Source organism: Ambystoma mexicanum, chromosome 5p (genome assembly GCF_040938575.1).
Source record: "Ambystoma mexicanum isolate Mex_15411 chromosome 5p, UKY_AmexF1_1, whole genome shotgun sequence".
NCBI lineage: Eukaryota > Metazoa > Chordata > Amphibia > Caudata > Ambystomatidae > Ambystoma > Ambystoma mexicanum.
In genome coordinates this window covers 204,648,864-204,671,007 of record NC_090930.1, presented here as the reverse complement: position 1 = coordinate 204,671,007, position 22,144 = coordinate 204,648,864, and the positions used below count along the sequence as shown (strand labels likewise).

The 22,144-nt window shown below is 44.9% G+C and overlaps 1 protein-coding gene across 2 annotated transcripts in view; it reads right to left on the bottom strand.

Moving 5' to 3' along the window:
- Positions 1 to 1,363: 1,363 nt before the first annotated feature.
- Positions 1,364 to 22,144, bottom strand: part of COL4A6 (collagen type IV alpha 6 chain) — an 856,046-nt gene continuing 835,265 nt past the window's right edge. For both annotated transcript variants that reach the window (XM_069612628.1, XM_069612629.1), the window contains 3 exons: positions 20,021 to 20,212; positions 18,480 to 18,766; positions 1,364 to 3,344 (listed from right to left, as the gene is read on the bottom strand). In XM_069612628.1, coding sequence (XP_069468729.1) covers positions 3,081 to 3,344; positions 18,480 to 18,766; positions 20,021 to 20,212 — 743 coding nt within the window. In that variant the 3' untranslated portion in view covers positions 1,364 to 3,080. The remainder of the gene's footprint in view (positions 3,345 to 18,479; positions 18,767 to 20,020; positions 20,213 to 22,144) is intronic.

Sequence of the window (22,144 nt, the reverse complement as noted above, 5' to 3'; positions counted from 1 at the left end):
TTGACTCATAATGGTGCTGAAATGCTCCTGCAACCCCCGTTTGCCTTTGCTCTCATTCTGTGGGGGCAGTGGCTGTTTTACGGGGTATAAACCCATCCTCTAACACTTCCCCAAACTCTGGTAATTCAATAATCCCTCCCTTTTGCATATTAGAGATGAGTTTCCCTTCCCCTTTTAGTGACATCTTTTGATAGAGATTTTGGTGTGGAACTCTCTGTGTGGGTTTTTGTTTTTTGTCATGTGTCTTGGTCCTACCAGACTCTGTGTGTGTTGGAGTCAAGTGTTCTGGGATTATTTTTGATGGGAATCATGAGTTTTAGTTTAAATTTTCAACATAATCGATGTGTGCTCAACTACCGTCTTCGTCAAATTCGAGTGATCAGTCGATAGCCTTGGACAGCCATCCTCTGTTTTAGTTTTTGGCCTAGGTTCCTATGCAGCCTTCTGGATAACAGGCGATGCCTCCACAGCATAATTTGATTTCAACCCAACTCACCCGGGATCGTTTGCGAGGAAACTCTTGATATTTCCTCTCTAATTAGCATGGCATAGACTGATCAGTTTTGTTTTTCATGCCATTATAGTCTTTATTCTGAGGAGGTTGTACATTCGCCACTGAGCCTTGTCATGGTCTCTTGGAAGACAGCTGTTACACACATGTTGCGTGCCCTTACAAGGGAACGTAGTTACACTTTGGGCAGAAAACACTCAAGTTAGCTTTTTCATTTTAAACTATGAGTGTTTGAGGCATTTTACAAGAAAGCCACAAAATATAGAAAACCTGTAGCCGCCCGTACTGTTGGCCCTTCGGTGTGGAGCGCCACTCGATGCAGATAAGAAGTAGCTTCAGCCTCGAGTTTGCTCAATATGAATAGTTAACAGTACTCTGCTTTTTACGTCCAACCTAGTGGCTGATATAACCCATCTCAGCATCCCAACGCATGAGGGAACATGGGAACCCATGCACGTAGGACATGAAGAGTATGACAGTTACGACCCTGTCGAAGCTCTTTTTTTGACTTCGTAAAACAAGATGTAACTTTGCACCAACCACTAGATGGGGGCTTATTCAAAGCATGTGACGAGTAACTAAATGCCACGATACAATAGTGGTGACCAAACAGTGGCCGATATATCAGTGGCATACCCTAAAAATTAGAATACTGCTTCCCACCAAGATAATTTAGCTCTATAATTGTTAGTTGTGTATTTATGAGCACATATGGAGGAATCGAATTAGGCACAGCAGAACAATCTCCGGAAATTCAACTAACCTTAACCTTTGATAAGGTTAATATGTGCAGCATGTGAACAAGGCTTCTGTGAAGGACATAGTGAAAATGGAAGACACCAACATGACATGTCAATCATGAATTCACTTTTATTTAAAATGTGCATGGATTTTTCTGCCAATTTGGTACTATCGGTGTGCTGGAGGGACTTACATGCGCACACTAGCTATGAAAGTAGAAGCTGAAAATACAATTTTCTGACTTCAGTGTGATACCGCTTTCTGCATCTTGGCTTAGTAAAATGATTCATGGAAAATACAATCAGTAGTATTGAATCTGTAATTACACCCTCAAGGAATACTGCATATAAAAGCTTTTGTGAGTTATAAAAACAATGGCGGACGTACAAAACTATAATAATACATATAGAGCAGGTAGCGCGCAGGGTGATCGTGCAGTCACAAATTTACATCCAACACTTTACGTATTTTTCTTTGATGAATAAAGGAGGCCGCTAGTGGCAGGGCAGGGCTTCTATTGGTAATAATATACATACATTTAAACAACAAAAAAATTAGCACCAAGGCTACCTCGAAAAGGCTAAATTGGTTTGCAAGATGAAAAATGAGTCTAGTGGTTTCAAAAATGCTTCTGGAATTGAAGGTAGCAGCTACAAGACTACAACTCTGGTAGGGCCACAGTGAGTAGGACCTAGTGCAGCCATCAATAGCAGATTTGTTTGATAGGTATGTTCACAATAAACTTACACCTAAATAAGGTGCATAATTATCAAAGCAACACCTTAATTCATCCAGCAAACAGAAAAGAAGGCACCTGCTGGTGAGACACTAATTGGCTGGGAAGTCTGAACCTATGGTCTCTCAGTCTCACTCCGCAACATGTGAAAACATTGTACCTTGTTAACAACGCCCATGAGAAAGGTGTTCATTTCGCTCACTATCCAACACTTAGTCTACCAACGTGCCTTCACCGCTTATTGCTTCTTCTTTTATAGAAAATACCAAAAACTTCAGAGAGTACTCACACATCAGAGAGACCCCTTGTTCCAAGTCTAAAATGTATCCTTAACTGGTGGTGATGTCTCATTATACACAATAACAATATCTTGACCTATTTATGCGGGCTGAGAAATGGGATAAGACGCGCAGATAGACAACTGTCTATAAAAAGGCAGAATTGCTGTAACAGTGTACATTACTAGCGCTTGTCAGAACCCTTGTCGTGTCAAAAACACACTTTTCTTTGATGTTCTGATATTGACAACACTACTTAAGATTTGTAATCAAATAATCTGCTTGCACCATTACCCCACCATCTTTCCATCATGTCTCAGTAATTACATTTTTAATGAATTGGCAGCTCTGTTTTGATGACCATCAAGTACATTTAATCTGTAGAAGAGTCATCAGTGGCACAAGTCCAAAAGACAGGAACAACCACCTCCCCATCGTTCAAGATGCCTCCATGCAGGAACCGTCGTTGAGGGAGTTGTGAAGAGCTCATCATATGAACTCCGATGATATGGGATAGACTTTCTGAGGTAGCCATGAACCACAAAACACTGGAAAACAAGAGGAATTAGCACCATTCTGGACAACACTCAGAGGTCCCAGAACACAAGCCTGTCCCTCCTTCATTATGCAACGTCCCAAGTCCCATTGGCGTCTACCGTTACAATGAGATTTCTCATTTCCAATTGGTGTGATGTCCAGGTCCTCTTGAACCTCTTAGGCAGACCGAGTAGATGTACAAAATCATGTTCCAAAACCTTTCTGAGGCTTAATGTTGATTCTTTATTGAGTAGTGAGATTGCATTGCATGCTCTTGCTACAAGTTCTTCATGCAGACTTGACACCGGCTCACACGTGTTCGGAGCTGTCCAGCTTTTAGAGTTTCAGAGGGGGGAGCTGCGCCAATGAACTGCCGCGATGCATCTACTGTGGTCAGCCAAAAACTGTACTTGTTCGCAAAGTAATGGCATGTACCTCGGGCGCCGTTGCATTCGATGAATGGGGTGGCACGGAAATCCTCGAGGCACGAGCCTGGCGACACCAGAGACTGGCCACCACCTTCCGCACCAGCAGCAGTGTGCTGAAAGAAAGCGAAAAGCTATTATTAAAAACTGACCTATTAACATAGAATGAATTCATCATGTCAACCGACATAAACAGCAAAAGCAAACCAATTTAGAATACTGGTTTGAAAGCGATGCTTAGAATAGGAGATTACTGAAATGGGTTCCAATTAGAATAGGAGATTACTGAAATGAGTTCCAATTAAATATATTTCATAATATATTTGCTTCAGACTGTTCACAAATCACAGGATTAATGGTCCATAAATCAGGGACCTACTGACCTGAACCCAATTTGTCTGTGGCCTTTAGGAATCCCTTATTGGGTTAACAACTACCTGGGTGAAGTAAGGTACCATTAGGAAGCCTCAGGGCATAGTAAGAAGGATGTACGTTTTTTATGAACCTCCTTCCAGGTAAATTCAGTAACAGGTTACACCAGTTGCAGGTAATTGCTGAGACACAGTGGTTAAGATTAATACTGTACACAGTGAAGGGGTCTACTCATATTCCATGAAGACGGGTCATACACTCCATCCTCACCGAATGAGTGAAGCACCGAACACATAGCCATAGAATGCGTGGTCTGCTTTCTATGACTATGTGTGCGCAGGGCATAGGAAGAGGAATGGGCTGCCATTGAAGAAGAGGTAAGGAGAAGATGGGGCTTGGTGGTGCATCGAGTGGACATAGAAGATTGGGGAGAGGATAGGGGCATAGTGAGGAGGCCCTTAGCGTGGGTGTATGCTGCAGGCGGTAGGCAGAGTAATGACAGGTGGAGCCCCCATTGAGAGTTGTAATGGGGAAGGAGGTGACTCTGAGCGTAGAGCCCCCCAGGCACCAAAGGAAGCAGGGGAGGTAAAACAAGTTGAATCGCTTAAAACAATTCGGCAAAGAAGGGAGGTCGGTGGATGGAATCCAGTGAGTCTGGGATCGGCGACTCACCATTTGAGGTGTTGCACTCTGGCACAAACTGATAGAAACCTATGAAGGAATCAAAACCTGTGAGCCAACATGGGATTGCAAACTGTGCTTGAAAACTCCATTGTTCAGAGTGGCCTTACCATTGTTCCCACTCTTTCTATTGAACAGTAAAAAAAGAACAATTCTTACTAGGGTGCAAAATGTGCACAGTGATATTTGACTCGTGGTGAGTACGAAATGGTGTGCTGTGCGTATGTATAGAATTGAGGTGGCAAGTGACTTAAAAAAAAAAAGAATCTGTTTATTCAGTTTAGTACAACCATCATGTCATCATCGCATAGGTACATCCTGCCAAGTACAATCACCAATAAACAGAGGTTCGATCAACTACCCACTACCCAAATAACACTTTAACTAACAACTTGCATTGCATACAGTTGGGAATATCTGGTTAAAGTGTCCAATTCCAAGGTGTATTAGGTTTCCCGCCAACGGTCCTGTCCCCATCCTGCTATCCTTCTCATCCCACCTCCCAAACATTTGAGTCACATAACCCGGTTTGCTACATGACCCTACCCTTCCAGAGTAGCACCTTTTCTCAAGGTGGTTTATCATCGGGCGAGAGGAACAGCTCCTGCAACAGCGCATTCCAGGCTAACATGTTATCGCACCCTTCTGTCGACGCCCTTTGCAACGCCCTGTGCTATAATGCCGACTCTGCCATGGCCCAGCGCCTCAAAGCCTTCCATCAGGAGTCTATCTACGGGCCCGTTGGAGACTTCCAGGCCATGTCATTCCTTCTTTTAGCCAGTATGCACCCCAGATCCAGATTTATTTATAGTTAGCTAGCAGCTTGCAACTTGAAGTAAAGCCCCCTGCATAGCATAGACAGTATTTACAAGCTAATACCGCAAATAGAGGATACGGGTACTTGGGACTCATACTGGTTCCCAACTACTAGTTACATGATTTTAGCAAGTTCTTTCACTTTGTAAAAACATGCATTTGTCTATAGAATATAAGGGAGGGCCAATAGAGAGGACCTGGAGAAAAGGGGTGCTCAAGGACGGTATTAGAGGAATTTTCTTAAGCCTTATTTCGGTATACTGTACTGATACCCCTGGAGAAATGAAGAATACTGAAAATTAAAAGGTAAAATAAACCCTTCCTGACAAAAACTAAAGTAAAAATGAAGAAAGCAAAAACATCACAATTTTATTTAAGAAATTCATAAAATCGATCAAAAGGAAAAGACTTCTGGCTGGATCAGTATGGTTCAGAGCAAGTGAGGAGAGCAGAGAAGGGTTGAAATGGTGTGTGGGGCGTTTGGGGATTTCCACCCATTTGTAAAATATGCCTTCAAAGCTAGAAAAAGGTAAGTCAATTAAGGGGGTGATCGGTATAGCTGGGGGATATGGGGATTACCTTGAACTAAATCACTAAGAAATCAAAAACCTTTTTAAAACTAACACAGAATTTCCTTTTCAACATGTTAACTTCATCTTTTAAAATGTCTTTATTTTTACAGTTTACATTACTCTAAGTGTGAAATGTCTTACATTTACTTCTTGATTATAACCTCCTAACTTTCTGTCCGGGATAATATTCCTGGGATCGCATAATAGAGTTTTTATTTCCTGAGAACAGATATATCAACCTATTTGGCTTACACATGGTTCTTGCTTCGAACCACCCTGGCTCTCCAAGTGATGGATGACCGAGCAATCAAGGGAACTCTTCAGAAGGAGATAGTGTGTTTAAAAAGCACTTTTCATTAATGCACAATAAGGCAATGTCCAAATAACTTAACAGTAACTTTATTTATTTATTTATTGGATTTTGAAAGCGCTCACACAGCCCGGGGGCATTGAGGCGTTGTTACAGGACTATGGGGGTCATTCCGACCCTGGAGGTAGGGGGTTAACAGCACCGGTAAGGATGCCGGTGCCATTAACCCCCTACCGTCCTATTACGAGGTCCCTTAGCGGGTCCCACCGGGACCGGCTGGTTTTACGGGCCTGCAATTTGCTCAATGGGGCTCAATGGGAATGGGGAATGGTTTTCGAAATGGGGATTTACGGGTTCCGCATAGGTCGGAATGTCCCGGTAAGTCCCCATTGCGACACCACGGACCCAGACCCGAGTTTGGAGGCAGCCATGGCTACCTCCAAACTCGGAATGAGGCCCAATGTCTCTTAGTTGTGTATTTATAACGCGCTTAATAACCTGAGGTTTCTAAGCGCGGTCCTGGGGATCAAACCTTTGTTGCTTCGTGTCGTCTTGTTTCCAACACAAGCACCTTGTCGCTGAGCTAATATATTCTTTATAAACATTCCATGTACCCATGTGGGTCACATCTCCCCCACCCTCATCCGGTAAGGTCAGGGGCATAGGAATCTATATAGCCTATTAGCTGATGTGGCTGCCCACACAGAGAAACACATTTTTGCCACAAGCTCCGACATACTGCGAACATCACAGTCGATTTTCCTAACCTTAACAACAAACCCCTAGTCCCCACGCCTACCCTAAAACCCTGAACCTAAGCAAGGTTAAACCAAAAACAGAAATCTACCCCTGTATGGTTGGGCTTCCTGACTTGAAGGGCGACATAGACCAATCGAAAGGGCAAATCCACCTCCCCACATTACAGTTATACCCGCGTCAGATAGCAACAATAGGGCACTCATCCAAAGCAGCTGGTCCCAGGGAGATGACGATATTCCTAAGCGTCCGGATCATTCTTGCCAAAAGATGGGGTCAATCGCTCCCACCACTATCCTGCATAGTTGAGCCTATCGGTGTGCTGGTCTTCCCAGCTCTAGTCCATCTCGTGGACGACCCCGAAGGGGTCGCGAGGAGGGCACGACATCTGTCTCGTCCGTTCTGGGCTCCTCGCCCTCTGAGCTCAACAGCTGCACCCCTTCCTTTATTGATTTGATAAACCACTGTGGCCCCTTGATCGTAAAGGTCAGCATGGTAGGGAACCCCATCTATAGGTAACTTCTTTGATTCACAGCCATTCGGTCATTGGGCGTAGCAATCTCCTCTTTAATAGCGTTGATGTAGCTAGGTCAGGTCCTCAAACAATGAGAGCTTAATTTTTCTGAAGGTAAAGTCTGGTCTGTCCCTTGCCGCACTCATTATTCACGCTTTGTGAGCAAAAAAGTACACCCGAGTCAGTAAGTCTGGCGGTTCTCTGTGATGTAGGGGGCCCTTGGTCTGGTGTCCAGTTCCAGGGTGGAGTCGGTAGGCAGTTAGAGTAGGGAACAGAAAAGGCTTTTGACAAACTCCCACCGGGATCCCTCGGATCCGTAGATTATTTCTGCTGTAGCGATTCTCTGTGTCCTTCTGCTTTCCCTCTAGGTTCTCACAACTAGCCTCCAGCACCTTGATTTTGTGTGCCCTTTCACTAATTTTATAGGACTGCTCGCATACAGTTGTTTCCAGCTCGTTAACCCTGCTTTCAGCCCCCAACATGCACTGAGTTTTTGTGGGATAATTCTGGCTGTGCCGTTATGTATTTTCTTAATTTCACTAAGCATGTCCTGGAGGACCCTGGTAGGTAGCCAGAGTGTGCACCTGAGCTGAAATCATCTCTGACCTTTTGGCGTTATCAGGAGGCTGAAGTAGCATTGCGATATCTGCATGTTTGCTCCCTTTTAGTGTTTTCGCAATGGTGCTGGCTCAATCTGTCAGGGCCGAGCTGTAGATGGCTGTGGGAAGATCAATCCCAGGCACAGATCAGATCACTATGGGGAATCCAGATGAGCCAGTTGCCCATGCCATGCCCTCAGTAGTCGTCCAGCAGCAGCATGCAAGTCTCCTTGACTTCGACCAGACAAACCTCAGAAGCAGGAAGCAGACGGTTCTCCTTGGGTGCACGGTAGGAAGCTGCCACTGCAACAAGATAAAAATGCCAGGGACTTGTTGGGTGGTCCACTCAGGCAGGGCGATAGAGAGCACTCGGGGAAAGTCCGACGGGATTCCCCCAGAAACCTGGTCTGGGACCCTTCTCATGTGGCCAGAGTAAGGCAGGCCCTCTCTGATCCTGACCCTGGGAGTGGTGTACCAAGGGAGGATCACATGGTGGGGGGAATGAAACCAGGAATACTGTGAGGAACCACTATTTAACATTCCCCCGTAACCCTACCCTTTTGATGGCTCTTTGTCATTCTAAAGAAGTTGACAAATAGAAACTCCAATGGACTACATGTACCAGAATCCCTCAGGGACTGTGAAGAAGAAGAGGGATGAAAGACATGCAGGAATCAAGGCCAGGCAGGCAAGGCAAGGCCAGGCATTACGTTCTAAGGGCCTGTATCTGCAACCAATTAACCCACTTGTGAGGCATAAAAGGATGCAGCAGAGAGGAGCAGTAGAAAGAAGCTGTAGCAGGAACTGGAAGGTCGGCAGTAGCAGAAGCAGAAGAAACAAAGCATGAGACTGACAGTTCACAAGGAGCTGTGACCACGGAAGGGACGCCGGAGCAGAAGGGAAGATTTCACCTGCAGGCTCTGAGTTGGTTCTGTGCTCACAAACTCTGTTTGGCTGTGGAAGCATTGGACGAGGCTGGGAGAGAAAGGCAGTCTTTCAAGGTGTGCCTAATTGCTGTGATTGCAGAGCTGAAGTCGTGCATTCCCCCAAGGCCCATGTGCAGAAGCAAGCTGAGGGAAATGTGAGGAACCTGAGGGCATCTTCGCCTCTTTTCCCCTAGTATCCTCGCTTGGGTGTCCTGGGTGCAAAAAGTTGTTTGCAGAAGTGGGAAGTCTTTCCTAACAAAGAAAATGTAACAAACGCTTTTGTTAACAATCTGAAATAAATGCATGTATTGAAAGCATCTCTTTTTCTTTTTAAACTTGTTGCCGAGCGGTCACGTTGCTCCCATTAACGAGGGGAATGCTGCCTGTAAACCTATTGAAGCAAGATTGACTATCCCAAAGGGTTACAAGCATTGGTTAACCTTTGAAGAGGTTGCGCATGACAGTGTTTTCCTGATACCTTGGAAGCTTCATGCTGAACGAAAGGTGGGAATGTGCCTATTTTGAAGTGGCAGTTCAAGAGAAACATGAAATTGCGTGTGCTTAAGTGGTAGAAGTGGTTGGAGCAGAGTACAGAACAAGTATTACCCAAGCCCATAGACTAATCTGTGTTATAGTGAATGCCGTTCATTCAAAAACTGTACACCATTATTTTGGATTTTTTGAAGCTGTCGTTAATACAGAGCTCTCTAATATCGGGGTGACAAAGTTATCCAAAGGTGAAACAGTGGCAGTGGCAGCTTTGGGTGCAAATACTGGAGAAGATGTGTATGAAGCTGGGGAAGGTAGCTGGGTACTTGGTAAAATAATCTGATCTAAAATCTGCATGGCTGAGACTATGTGAGCTAAGAAGAACTAGTCTGGAGGCTAGAGGCGGATTTTGTGCTAGCTGCTAGACAGAAGGACAGGCAAAGAGGCTGCCCTTTCTTGTTTTATAGGAGAGAAGCGTTCCTTACCCACCTGTAGAGGTTGAAGTTGCAGTAGCAGCAGTACAATTGCATAACATTAAAAGTTGCAGTAGCAGAGGTGGAACTGTGGTTGTCAACATTCTTGTCAGAAAAATAGCAGTTGAAAGAAGTAGAAGCAGACGTCAACTGTGGGCAAGGGCGCCTGCTCACACATTCCAATACTAGAAAGGAGTTCCTGAAGAGAGAGCAAACCTTAAGCAGAAGCATCCTGACAAACCGTATGTAAAAGACGCTGCAGAAGCTGTAAGCAGAGGAGTTGTCTTCTTTGTGGAACTTAGAAAGGGAATCTTTTCATCAAGCGAAGTAGGAACTGTTACCAGTGGAATTTTGTTTGTATGAACTTTTGTTTATTTGGAACGTTTTCAAGACTTTGTTCAAGAATTTCTTTTCCTTGGAAGAATTGACTTTGGAACATTCCTGGGGGAACAAGATCTGCGCAGGATCACTAGGAGTCATCCAAGACACTGGTTGCTTGGTAACCTTTTTTTTCCATGTTACTTTGAATGTTTGTTGTTTAGTGCGAAGGTAACCTTTGAGAATGCTAGGTTTTCCCTTGGAACCTAGACTAGGTATGTAATCCCCTGGTAGAGTAGGTTTAGCTAGGTTTTTTAAAATAAATGTGTGCAAAATAAAATGTTGAATCTTGAGAAAACTAAAGACAGTCGTGAGTCTCACATTACTGACCCGTCACAGCACCCAGTTACTGAAACGATGGCTATCACCGCAAGACCAGCTGAGCTTCTCTAGGGCTAGGTCTTTAAGCACTTCTTCACTTGGATTCATTCAGCACCGATCCCAGGGCTCACCACTCTCACCCTCAAATTCGAACACTGTAGCCCCGCTGGGCCGCCAGGGAACGGTGCGCGTGAACCAGACAAGGTCAGCTGATTAAGCCTGACTGGCCCTGAGCACCTAGTGAAGATCGCAAAGTCTGGATAAAGAGAAGTCAGGCCACCAGCGCTTAACAGATACTCCGAAAAGCGCTACTCTGCAGAACCCGCTGTATTTGCACTGGGGATCCAATTATTCCCCACACTGGGTCCTTGTGCTACGGGGCTCCACTGAGTCACCTTCCATCAGTGTTCTCACAGGCCCTCCATTCCTCCCAGTCAGAACTCACAAGGTTGGGTTGGGGCTGTGTGGATCGCTGCTCTGCGGCAGTCCAGGGAGCATTAATGCCACCGCCGCCAAATCTCCCCGGCAATTACTCAGAGTTGGCTCATCACTGGACGGATGGCCGTTTCATCATGGTCCCGGCTGCCGGCCGGCATCTTGTGTTCCCAAGCCTTGCACCATCGATCCAGGAAGAACAGAGCTTCCTGGGGGTGTCGAACACTGGCAAACATTCTGGAGGAGCCCCTATACTTTCAGTGGCTGCTGCCACCTTCCATTGCTCTCAATATTCAGTGGGGATAGAGTGGGAGTAAGCGTTTTATCGCCCCTCACATCATCAGAGGCACTCAGGAAGCCATCCGACTAGACAGAGCTCCAGGCCATGCCCGCTCCAGGCCATGCCTGCTGGTTCTAAGCCTTTCTATGGTCCTCTCCTGGAAGTAGTTTTCCCTACAATTGCTTGGGATCACATTCATATTCTTCACTATATTTCTGTTTATGCTTTTGCCAAGTATCTTTGCTTCTATTTCCTTTCTGGCTTTATTTGTCAATTGTACTCTCTCTGGGATTTAGGGTTCTTCTATCCTCTTCAATCGTGAGCCTTATCTTTCCTTTCTTGTTATATCTTTTAGGCTTTTCCTTGTCACACGCTTCAACTTTTCACATTTACGGTTCTTGCCCTTCTACATAGGGTTTCTGTTCCCAGTCTCTCTTAGTTCCCCACCTGGGTTGTTTAAATGTCTCTCTTATCACTTGTTGTTGTTCATTTCCCTGCTTATCTGGGCTCTTCCACAATATTTTGATCTCAGTACTGGGATGAGTTTCTCTTTCCATATACTCCCGGTCTCTCGTTACCAGATTATTTGTTATGTGTTGTTATGTGTTACCTTCAAGTTTCACAATTTCAACCATTCAGCTTTCTGATTATGGCTTCATCCTCAAGTCTGGGATGAGTTGCTTCACATAAATAAAGAATCCTGGCGGCCTCCTGCACTTCCATATTCCCCCAGTACCTCTTGTGATGTGGGGAAGGGTTGCACGGCTCGGCAGTCGCTTGGGTCTGCTTCTCGCTCTCTTCCTTCTTCTTTAATCTCTTGTTCCTGGCTTGGCATTGGACATCTACCGCCTGCAAATGCTGGTGCTCAGAAGGTGTTCTCACTGCCCGTCGCTGTAGTCTCTGCATTGTTCTTTAGGCGTCCCGCCCACCACTTTGCATACGTGGTCGGGCCACTACCAAGTACCTTATCCTTCTCTTCTGGTTCATACCACCGTTCTTGTGGTCCTATACACTAGGATTACAACTTCTTACAATCAGAGGCTCTGCTTCTTCTAAACTCGCTGGCTTCGTGATCTACCTTTACCTCGCCTCCACAAGGTGTGATGAGGTCAGGGGGCTTTTCCTGCTTTTCGTCTCTCCTCTCCTCTGTCTGCTCTGACTCATCACAGTTAAATTCACATCTCGAGTTAATGGGATATTGTCTTCACACAGATTCCTTTCTGCATTGCCTTCAGCCAAACAGGAAGCCTCCATATTATTTTCCATGGAAGACAGTCTCATATGCACGGCTATGATAGTTCCTTCAGGGCTTTCCTCACAGGTATGGGAGTCCTTGTCCCCAAAAGGGGAGTCTCTCACCATGAGGTCCAACTTGCCATGACCCCTAGATAGGGTCTTGCGGAGTGGGCTCACCTCCGTAGCCTCACAGCCAGGGAGAGTCTTCCCCTAGGGAAGAAGGGTGAATACCTGCAATTTGTCACAGAGGTCCGACTGCTGTCACATAAGAGAGTTTTCTATAACATTTGGTCAGAACCCTCTCTTACCCTTAGGGTAAATGGTTTCACATCAATCACCAGAGGACTGTGGAAAAATCTCCTAAAAGTCACCAATTTACATTCTGACATTGGAAGTAGGTCCAGGACCACATTACCCACTTTGAACCTCCTCATTGTTGCTTCCCGGTCATACAACCACATTTGCCCCTCTTGGCTGGTCTGTAGATTCTCCTGGGTTAAATTACAAATCACCCAGGGTTTATGACGTGTCGTCCTCGCAAACTCTTGAGTTCTTCTGGAGATTACTGTCCCACACACTCTTCCTTCAATACAGGATCAGGCCCTCTTGCCTTTACCTGTAGCATCTGGGAAGGGCTTGCCTCGCTGGCTCCCTCTTACCATTGAATACTTCTGAACTTTACAAAAGGAGACCCAGTATTTGTAGGATTTAAGAAAGAGGCAGATCTAAACATTTTCTTTGGTGTTCTCACTACACAGGCAACGGCGCTGAAGCTGCACGCAGTTGGGCACACAAATAGCTTGTCTGAAAGAAGTATAAGGGTTACCAGAAGTGTTTAAGCATTCATAAAATGTAGGATTTCCAGTGTAGGGGGCTGTAGTGTTCTTTTAAGCCGCATCACAGGTTCTGCTGTATTATATGCTGTTCAGGAGAGGTTTGGGAATGTTCTCAAGGTTAGTCAGATTCTTTCATTGAATACGGGAGTTGTAGTGTAAGAGTCTGGCCCCTGAGCAGAGTTTTCATGTTTTGTGGAGATGCTCAATGTGTGCACTATGATATCTAAGCAGCCATGATAAGGATTGGGCTAACCCGGTGAAATATCATGGAAGTCATATGTATTTGCCTGGGATCAAGAATCCATGCATTGCGTACTGGCTTCTATGGAATGATGTGGCTTTTCTATTGTACAAGGTGTTAGATTACTCTGTAGGGGGTCCGATATTATGCCCTTGAATGTGTATTGGTTGTGACCCTGGCCTGATCTGAGTTGGTATATAGTGGCCATGTTACTTATGTGTTCGCTTGTCCTAATATACTGTTTGATCATCGCTGGATATTGTCACGTCTACTGCGAGTGAGGTTTTATGTGTCAAGCAGGAGGCACCGAACGATTTGTCATAGGAATTAGTAACATATCCAGTTTTGGCTAGGGAAAAAAGATTATACTTCATCACTTGTGTGACTGGGCTGGTAGAGGCTGTGGCAATGGACTTTTGAAGGGGTGGTGGGCCTGGCTGTCCAATTCACACTTGAAGCAGTTTTGAACATCCGTTCAAGGTATATTGCAGTGGCCTCAGTGGATTTGGTAGGGCATAAGGGCAATTTCTCTCTCACGCACAGAACAGGCACATTATGGACAGCAGCACTGCAAGTTTTAAGGACTAAGCAACTAGGCACATCAGGTGCAACAGTAATATACACAGAATAACTGCTGCATTTTCAGTTTTTCCATACGCACAGAGAATGGGTCAACATGATCTTCCCTCACAGAGTATGTCACAATAGGCTTCGGTAGAAGGGCTTTTTTCATCAACCAGATCGGGTACAGATTGGGCCACACCAGTTCATGTTATTTCAAATAGAGTATGTCAACATGGGAAGCAGAAGTGAATGTTTCCCTCACAAACAAGTAACCACGGACTTCAGTAGGGAAAGCTTCACTTGCACAGAAGAAATCCACATCAGCCTCAGCAGCGAAAGCTTCCCTCAAATAGAAACGGGCCTTCTTGGCAGTACTGGTGCAAGGTAACCTTCCTTCAACACAGAACTGGAAAGCAGCAGTGGAAGCTTTTATCATAAGTAATAGGTACTGCATGGGACTAAGCAGTGCAAGCTTCCATTAGGCAGAATGGTTGAAGCATGGGTTTCAGCAGTGCAAGCTTCCCTCGCATACAATAGTCTTAGAATGTCTTAGCACTCCAACCTCCACTCACAAAGACCTGTCATAGCAATGGTCTCAGTAGTGCAAGCTCCCTGCAAGTAAAACATGTTCTCAGTATCGGCCTCAGCAGTGCAATCTCACCCCCCATATATATTCATCACAGTATAGGACATTGTAGTGCCTGCTCCCCTCACAAATAACAGACATAGTGGTATATGTAGTGGCAGTTCATGGATGCAGAGCTCATGACATGCAAACTTGAGAAGTGCTAGTGCCCAGCCCCGGCTATAAATTATGTGCCGGAGTTGGACACCGGCAAACACAGGCACAAATTAAGCACTGGGTACAGGACTTGCAAAACGAATCACCCCACTCGCACTGGCAAGTAGATTTTATGAAGGACAAGTACCATTTCAAGGTACCTGACTTATGGGCATGTTTGAAACTTTTCTTTGACATTTACTGGAAACAAACTTGAGTTTGTTTGAAAATGGCAAATAACTGTTTCACTGTGCATGGCTGCCCTTCGGGTGGCAGCATTGCGCCAAATATATCTTTTTGGTGAAACTCTGTTACATATTTTGTGACCCTTCACCATGGTGTGAGTGCATTTCTCTAAACTGAGGAACTTGCTGCATGGGTTCCTTGTTCATTCTCTGCAAAAAATGACTTTGAGGTAATTTAGTTCAAAGTGATTACTTTGAAATGTTATTTCAATTTACATTTTTTACATTTTGGTGGCACCCCTTATGCCCCCAACCCCTTCACTACTACCCCTTCCCCACCCCCTATTTACCCCTTAATCCACAACCATATATCTATATTGCAAAGGAAATTACCTGCAGGTTCAGTTAAAACAATTTTACTTATTAACAAAGGTGTGGTCATGGTATACGATATTGTTCTAATTAAAAGCTTAATTTGACATACAGAGCACCTTGGGCAACCCAACAATATGCAATAATAGAAACAACACACTTCATACCCCACCCATTATAGACCCCCGCCACTCCAATTGCAGACCCAAGGTAAATTCCACCTCATGTAAATGTGAAATTATGCAGTAAAATCGGTTTATACACTGTTGATGGGCTATCATTGCAATATTCTATAAGTGGCAGCCAGATCCTAAGTTACCCATCCATCCGGTCTTCCAATGTAGCCATCATCTTCTCTGCTACCAACACCTCCCAGACCTTAACCAACCACATGGGAAGCACCGGCAGTGCCCTACCATAGATTTCCAACATTTTGCCACTGTGTTCATGGCAGCCAATAATAAATACGTAAGCAGCCGTGCCATGCTACCCGCATGTGGTTATTCCAACTCATCCACTCTACCCAATAGAACTATTAATGGGTTCAGTAGGAGACTCAAAAGGCCCGATTCATGGAATTCTTTGCACGCGTCAAAGTGACCTTGCACTGCTGAAAAGTGACTTTGCACTGCCAACACACCCTGATTCATGGAACTGTGCAAAATGTATTTTTTGCAGTGCAAAGTCTGTGCAAAGTGATTTTGTACTGCAAAAATGACTATGCACTGACTGTGCATGGACTTTGCACTGCAAAAATACACTTTGCACAGTTCCATGAATCAGGGTTTGTGTCGGCAGTGCACAAGAAACTCCAGCCAGTAATTATGTATCCTCTGGCACGACCACCACATAACCACATATGGTAATAATCTCCCATCTCACCCCCCCCAACAAACAGGGCAATGCCGCGGGAACATCTTATGTAATCTCCTGGGAGGGAGATAGCATCTATAACACAGTTTGGAAGTACATTCCTTGTTGGTTATGCACCTAGATGTTGTACAATTCCTTGACCAAATTTCCATTTATACCTCATCGTCAATAGGGTACCCCAGGGCCACTTCCCATTTGGCCATGTATTGTGAACCCAATGCAGCGGTATCACTTTCAAGCAGTCTATGAAATGTCGAGACTCTGGCACTACAAAGGCCTGCTCCAAGTATCAATTCCAGTGCTGTAACAGGTCTGGATCTGCCCAACTTGACCACCAGATCTGTAGCTCTGTGTCGAAGCTGCGCATATCAAAAGCATTCCCCCAGGCCTATCTGAATGTTGGCTTTACAGTCCTGGGTTTGTCCCCATTCTTTAACAGACAGTTTATGAAGCCCACCCACCCATCATTATCGAAAACTGGAAAAATCGTTGCCCGGAGCGAAATCAGGGTTAGACCACATCGGAACCATTGGCCTCAGCCCAGGCACCAGACCCCATTTGCGCAAACGCTTACACCAGTGATAAAGGGCTATTTTTGTAGATGTGAATAACTTCTTCTTGCAGGGTGTTGGAGAGTGCTGAAATCCTGAAGAGTACTTAGGGGAACTGGGGCCATAGCCTGCTCCATACACACCCACTTAGGCTTACTTGTCTCCAAGCCCCTCAAGCATGCCTGCCAATTGGGCTGCTAGTATATATCGCATAACATTGAGGGCACCTACCACCACCCCGCCCTCCCATCTCAAGCCCCGGAGTAACAATGATCTTCTACTCTCAGTCTTCTCCCTCTGCAAATTAAAGCAACAATCTTTTGCCGAAGTCCGTTGTGCTGGGATTGTAACTGGGGATGCCTGACACATAACCAAGTTAATTTTAACCAATTTTACTGTTCCCAGCCGTGATATTTCTTGTTTATACCACCAACATAGATCTTCCTCGAAGCTCCCAAAGAGCGCAGGAAAATTTGCTTTATATATGTCTTGCGTGGTGCGCGGAGTCCTCATCCCTAAATAGGTCATTGGATCCACAGTGAACTGAACCTGGGTCACTTTCTCAATTTGCCCCTTTACTTCGCACGTGTTGTATGCCCACATCTAGTCCTATTGACTTCTGATCTTTTACTGTGAAGTCTGATGTCTGTTCAAAGGCCAGAATTAACTGTGCAATAGCTTGGAGGGATCTGTCTTTGTCTGTCAGCATAACAGGCCATCCACATGTAGCAAGATTTCATACTCCGTTGGCCTCATCGCAATACCCTGGGTCTGCGGTTTAGCTCTCATTCATCTAGTCAACAGTTCCATAGTCGGGGCAAACAAGTGTGGTAGATAGGGGGCATCCCTACCTCATCCCTCTGGAGATTTGTATTGGACCATGCCCTCTAGCATTGATCACAATTGAAGTGGCAGGCCCTTGATAATTAGCCATTACCATTTTAATATAAACAGGGCCAAATTGAAAACCCTCCAAGGTACTCTATAAGTAAGGCCAACCCGGTCAAAAGCCTTAGTCGAGTCTAACGAGACCACCCCTTGGTCTAAACCCTGCTTCTCTGCACCTTCAATTAAATTCACTATTTGTCTCACACTATCAAATGTGGTCCTCTGAGCAACAAACCGTGTTTAGTGTGAATCCACCAACGACGGGATAACCCTGGGTAACCTGGTGGCAAGTACCTTTGGATGAATTTGTGTATTCACGTTCATCAAGGTTATCGCCCGGTCTAGTGGGATTTTTAAGATCTTGCAAGGCCTGAGGTGAAATACGTGAACGTTTGAAATAAATGACCACATTTTTGACTGCATATCAAAATAACTGTACCAAGGGATTTGATGTGAACTAAGAAGCACTACAGTAACGCTGAACAAAGGCTGCAGGCGTTCAGGTAAGTCCAGAAGCCCCAAAGTTCCAAACTCACTTCATAAAAGGCTGCCTGGGTTGATATCAAATCATGTAAATTGGCGAATATCATCTCTATTGAAAGATGATGGTGGCGGAGAGATACTCAGATCCCAAGATGGAAATACTACTTGCATTCAACTGAGTCACAAAATGTTTTAAAAACATGGAAAGAAAGACCACCTTAGAAATTCACATTCAAATTTTGCACAAGTTTGTAATGCTTTAAACTCTGAGGCAAACACAACTAGAAGAGTGAATTTGGAAGAGTCCAGTATGACTTACCATAAGAAAGGAGTATCCAATCCAGAGACTACGCCAGCCGTCGGGGCACTTGGGAATCGTGATGTCCTGGCTATGCACCGCCACCGCTTGGGAGGGCACCTCGCATACAGAGCAGCGACTAATGTACTCTGGGATCTGCGTGCTGCTGACCGGCATCATGGGGATGGGAGCAGAGGTGGAGAGCCAGTAGGATTTGTCATTCCTGCTGGCAAAGTAGCAGACTTCATTGATGTTGCAGTAAATGAATGGCATGGTGCTGAACCGAGGCAAGCAGGACCCCGCAAGACCTGCGTGAAAGGGGAAAAGCTGCATCAGAAGACGTCGACATCTTGCATCCTGCAAGGCTTGGGATGATCGGAGAACCCAAATAGCAGACCGATGGCATCTCGCTTAGGGAGCGCAAAAAAGCAATACAAGCGCGCTTATGAGACCGCTGTGAAGCAATGACAAACTATCTAGGCCGCAACATAGATTAAGGAAAATCATATTAAAATAGGAACATTGCGTTCAATTCTTGTCACAGCAGTATACACAGAACACTAACAAATGTTTAAAAATTCTGAGCAAAGTGACAAAACTATTTAAAGGGATGGAGCGTTGAACGCATGAGGAAGGTTTTCACAGCAGAATATATTTTGAATTTTAAAAGGGGGGGCATATTAGAAAAACATCAATTTTTTTGGTGCTTAATGCCAGATTCCTCAATAATAGATGTTTTTATTACACAATGTATTTAGCTCACACGGATTAAGGGCTGAGTCGCCCTCCAGGGATTATAATCTCTGTCTGTAGGTTATACACAGAAATCAGAGGAGGTGAATAACTTGCTGGGTTATTTTACCAACATATAGAAATAAATGATATACATATTCAGTTGGAATTTCAAAAGAAGTCAAGAGTAGAAACAAATATATCCCCAAATAATCAATTATTTATCACAGGGAACAAATAATAGTGGTTCAGTGATATGCACTGTTCTGACCTATTGATTTATGAACTGATATTCATTGATTCATTCTTGACTGTTTAAACAAAAATCAAAACTGCAGATAAAACCAATAATAAAATCAAATACTTATGGAATAGTGCTACTTCCCTGCTCTTTAGTATTTATTAATAGTCCATTATTAAATATCAAACATATGGTTAATAAAATAATAAGAATATTATTCTAGTAACATCTTCTACAACACATCTGGGGTCCAGACACGATCACCCATGGTGCCCCTTCCAACTTTACCGTGATGCACTGCAGCGTGCCAAAGTGGTAAACAGCACTATTCAATAAAAGCAATGCAAATACATTATGTTCCTTAAATAACAATAATAGGCTCATACAAATAGCTTCCTTCTAAAAGCAAAGGTTCTAGATGGTTTTCAATTCATTTCATAGTCCTGTGGTAATAAGGCATTGCAGCATTATTCCCAAAGGTTTACAATGGTTTCACTTCACAGGCTTACTTCCCCATAGACATAAGGATGGCTTTCCAGCAGGCACAGATCTATAAGCTGAACCTGTCTATAAACTTGAAGTCACTCACCCAGGTCCTGGTTGTGTGCCTTCTCCTGTCCTTCCACATACAGCAGGCTGTATCCCTCCCAGAGCTTGGCCATTCCAAGGGGGCATGGAGGTATTTGTTCGGACTGACTGTGCTTCACCAAAGTGTAGCCGACGCTCACGCTGCGGCCAGGCATGCCGGGCAAGCCAAGCGGGCCAGGTCTACCAGGGGCCCCTAAGTGGAGTTATCAGAAAAAACAAAAACATTTAGTACCAACCGCAAGTTTACATTTCTAGCTTTTCATGTTGGTCAGTTTCAGGGATTCGACCATGTGGTCGATTTCTTCACAACTATCCCTTCATGTGGCAAAGATACTTGAAGGGCAGATCCTGAGCACAGAATTTCTTCTGCAAGTCAAACTTGCAAACATTTCTACCTAGAAAATTGTGGTGAGAAAATGCATATTATTGAGTGGTAGATGCTTAAGGCATAGTCTCAAGTAATACTGCCATTGTCACGAACCATGACGTTGCATGTAACTGGCACGCCATTGGTGTATGTGTCCCACATGACTCTGTAGTTCTCTGGGGTTGTGGATAGTGGAATTATAAGAATAGACCGACCATTCAGGATTTAAGGCTGGGTTGTGAGGTAAGCAGAGAGTTGCATAATACTTTCTAAGACAGGGCCTCAATCCAAGTTGGGCGGTAAGGGATACCGGGCACCGGTAAGGAGACTGGTGCCGGTAATCCCTTACTGCCCTACTACAAGGTCCCTTAGCGGGTCCCTCCTTTAACGCCTGGTCTGACCTGGCGTTATGGACGGGACCCGTTAAGGGACCAGGGCGCAAATCACGGGTTTGACATACGCCAGCCCGTTATTTGCGCCCTCCCCATTCCAATTGAGCCCTATGTGGGCTCAAATGGGAATGGGGAATGGCATTTTCAATGGGGACTTACCGGTCCCGCAAAGGTCGGACTACACCAGTAAATCCCCATTGAACTAGACCGGTGCTGGACCTGTTATTGATGGCAGTCATGGCGCAAATAGCGCCATGACTACCACCAACCTCGGAATGAGGACCAGGGACTAACTTAAGTAGGTTTGGTGCATACCTTCGGTCACACTTGGGGCTGGCAACATAGGCATGGCCATGTCCGGCCTGAGCACTGGTTTGGCTCACTCTGGCAGCCAGTGGTCAGAAGCTGAATCAACAGCTTCATCTTCTGAACCTTCATCTTGGATTTTTCATTTCTGTGGTATACGCACAATTCCTCACCCACACCATGCACCTCAATCGTGCGAAATCCAAGTTCCCTTTCAACAAGCAATGTGAGACTCTTTCCAAATAAGACCATGCATTCTGTCTAAGCAGGTGTGCACTTTCACATTGGACAGCGTTTGTGCCATTTCGTCCATGACATGATGCAGGTCCTGGTCACGCCAGGTGCACCCTCAATGGAAGGCTTACCCTCTCCATTTAACATGGCTGCTTCTTCTCGGAGAACCATTGAAAGAACCCTCATCACCATCTAGCCAAACTCGAAGAGCCTCTGGTGCCCACATGTTTACACAGTTGATGATGGTCTGATGCTTTGAGCATGGTATGCATGTACACTGCTCAACAGGCCTTAATATGGAACTCCCTCCCTCTTGTTATCTGCTCTTCCCCCACACTCACCTCATTCCACACTTCCCTTAAATCTCTCCTCCTCCATTCCCCTCCCTGAAGCTCCTCCCCCCTCTTCATTCCCCTCTCCTCATTCTTTCCCCTAACCCCCCCTTTCCTACCTCCCCCCTCTCACCCTTCCCCGTTCCCTCCTCCTACCATTCATCACCACTCCACTCCCATCCTCTCCCTCTCCCCTTCCCTACCTATCCCCCCCAGTTAATTGCTCTTTTCACTGTTTTTGTTGAATAATTCACTATGTATTTGCTTCAGCTGTTATGTTGTTTGTTTATGTATTATGTTGTTCAATTGTACAGCGATTTGGCGTAAGGCGCTTAATAAATCAATAAATACAAATACAAAAATACAAATATATTATGTTTGATTTATGGCTTGTCATTGCAATGCCTTATCTTACCCTCCAGAGACGCTCTCTGTACATTATTTCTATGGTCTACTGTTACTTCCCATCTTCCTTTTGTTTGCTGTACAGTATT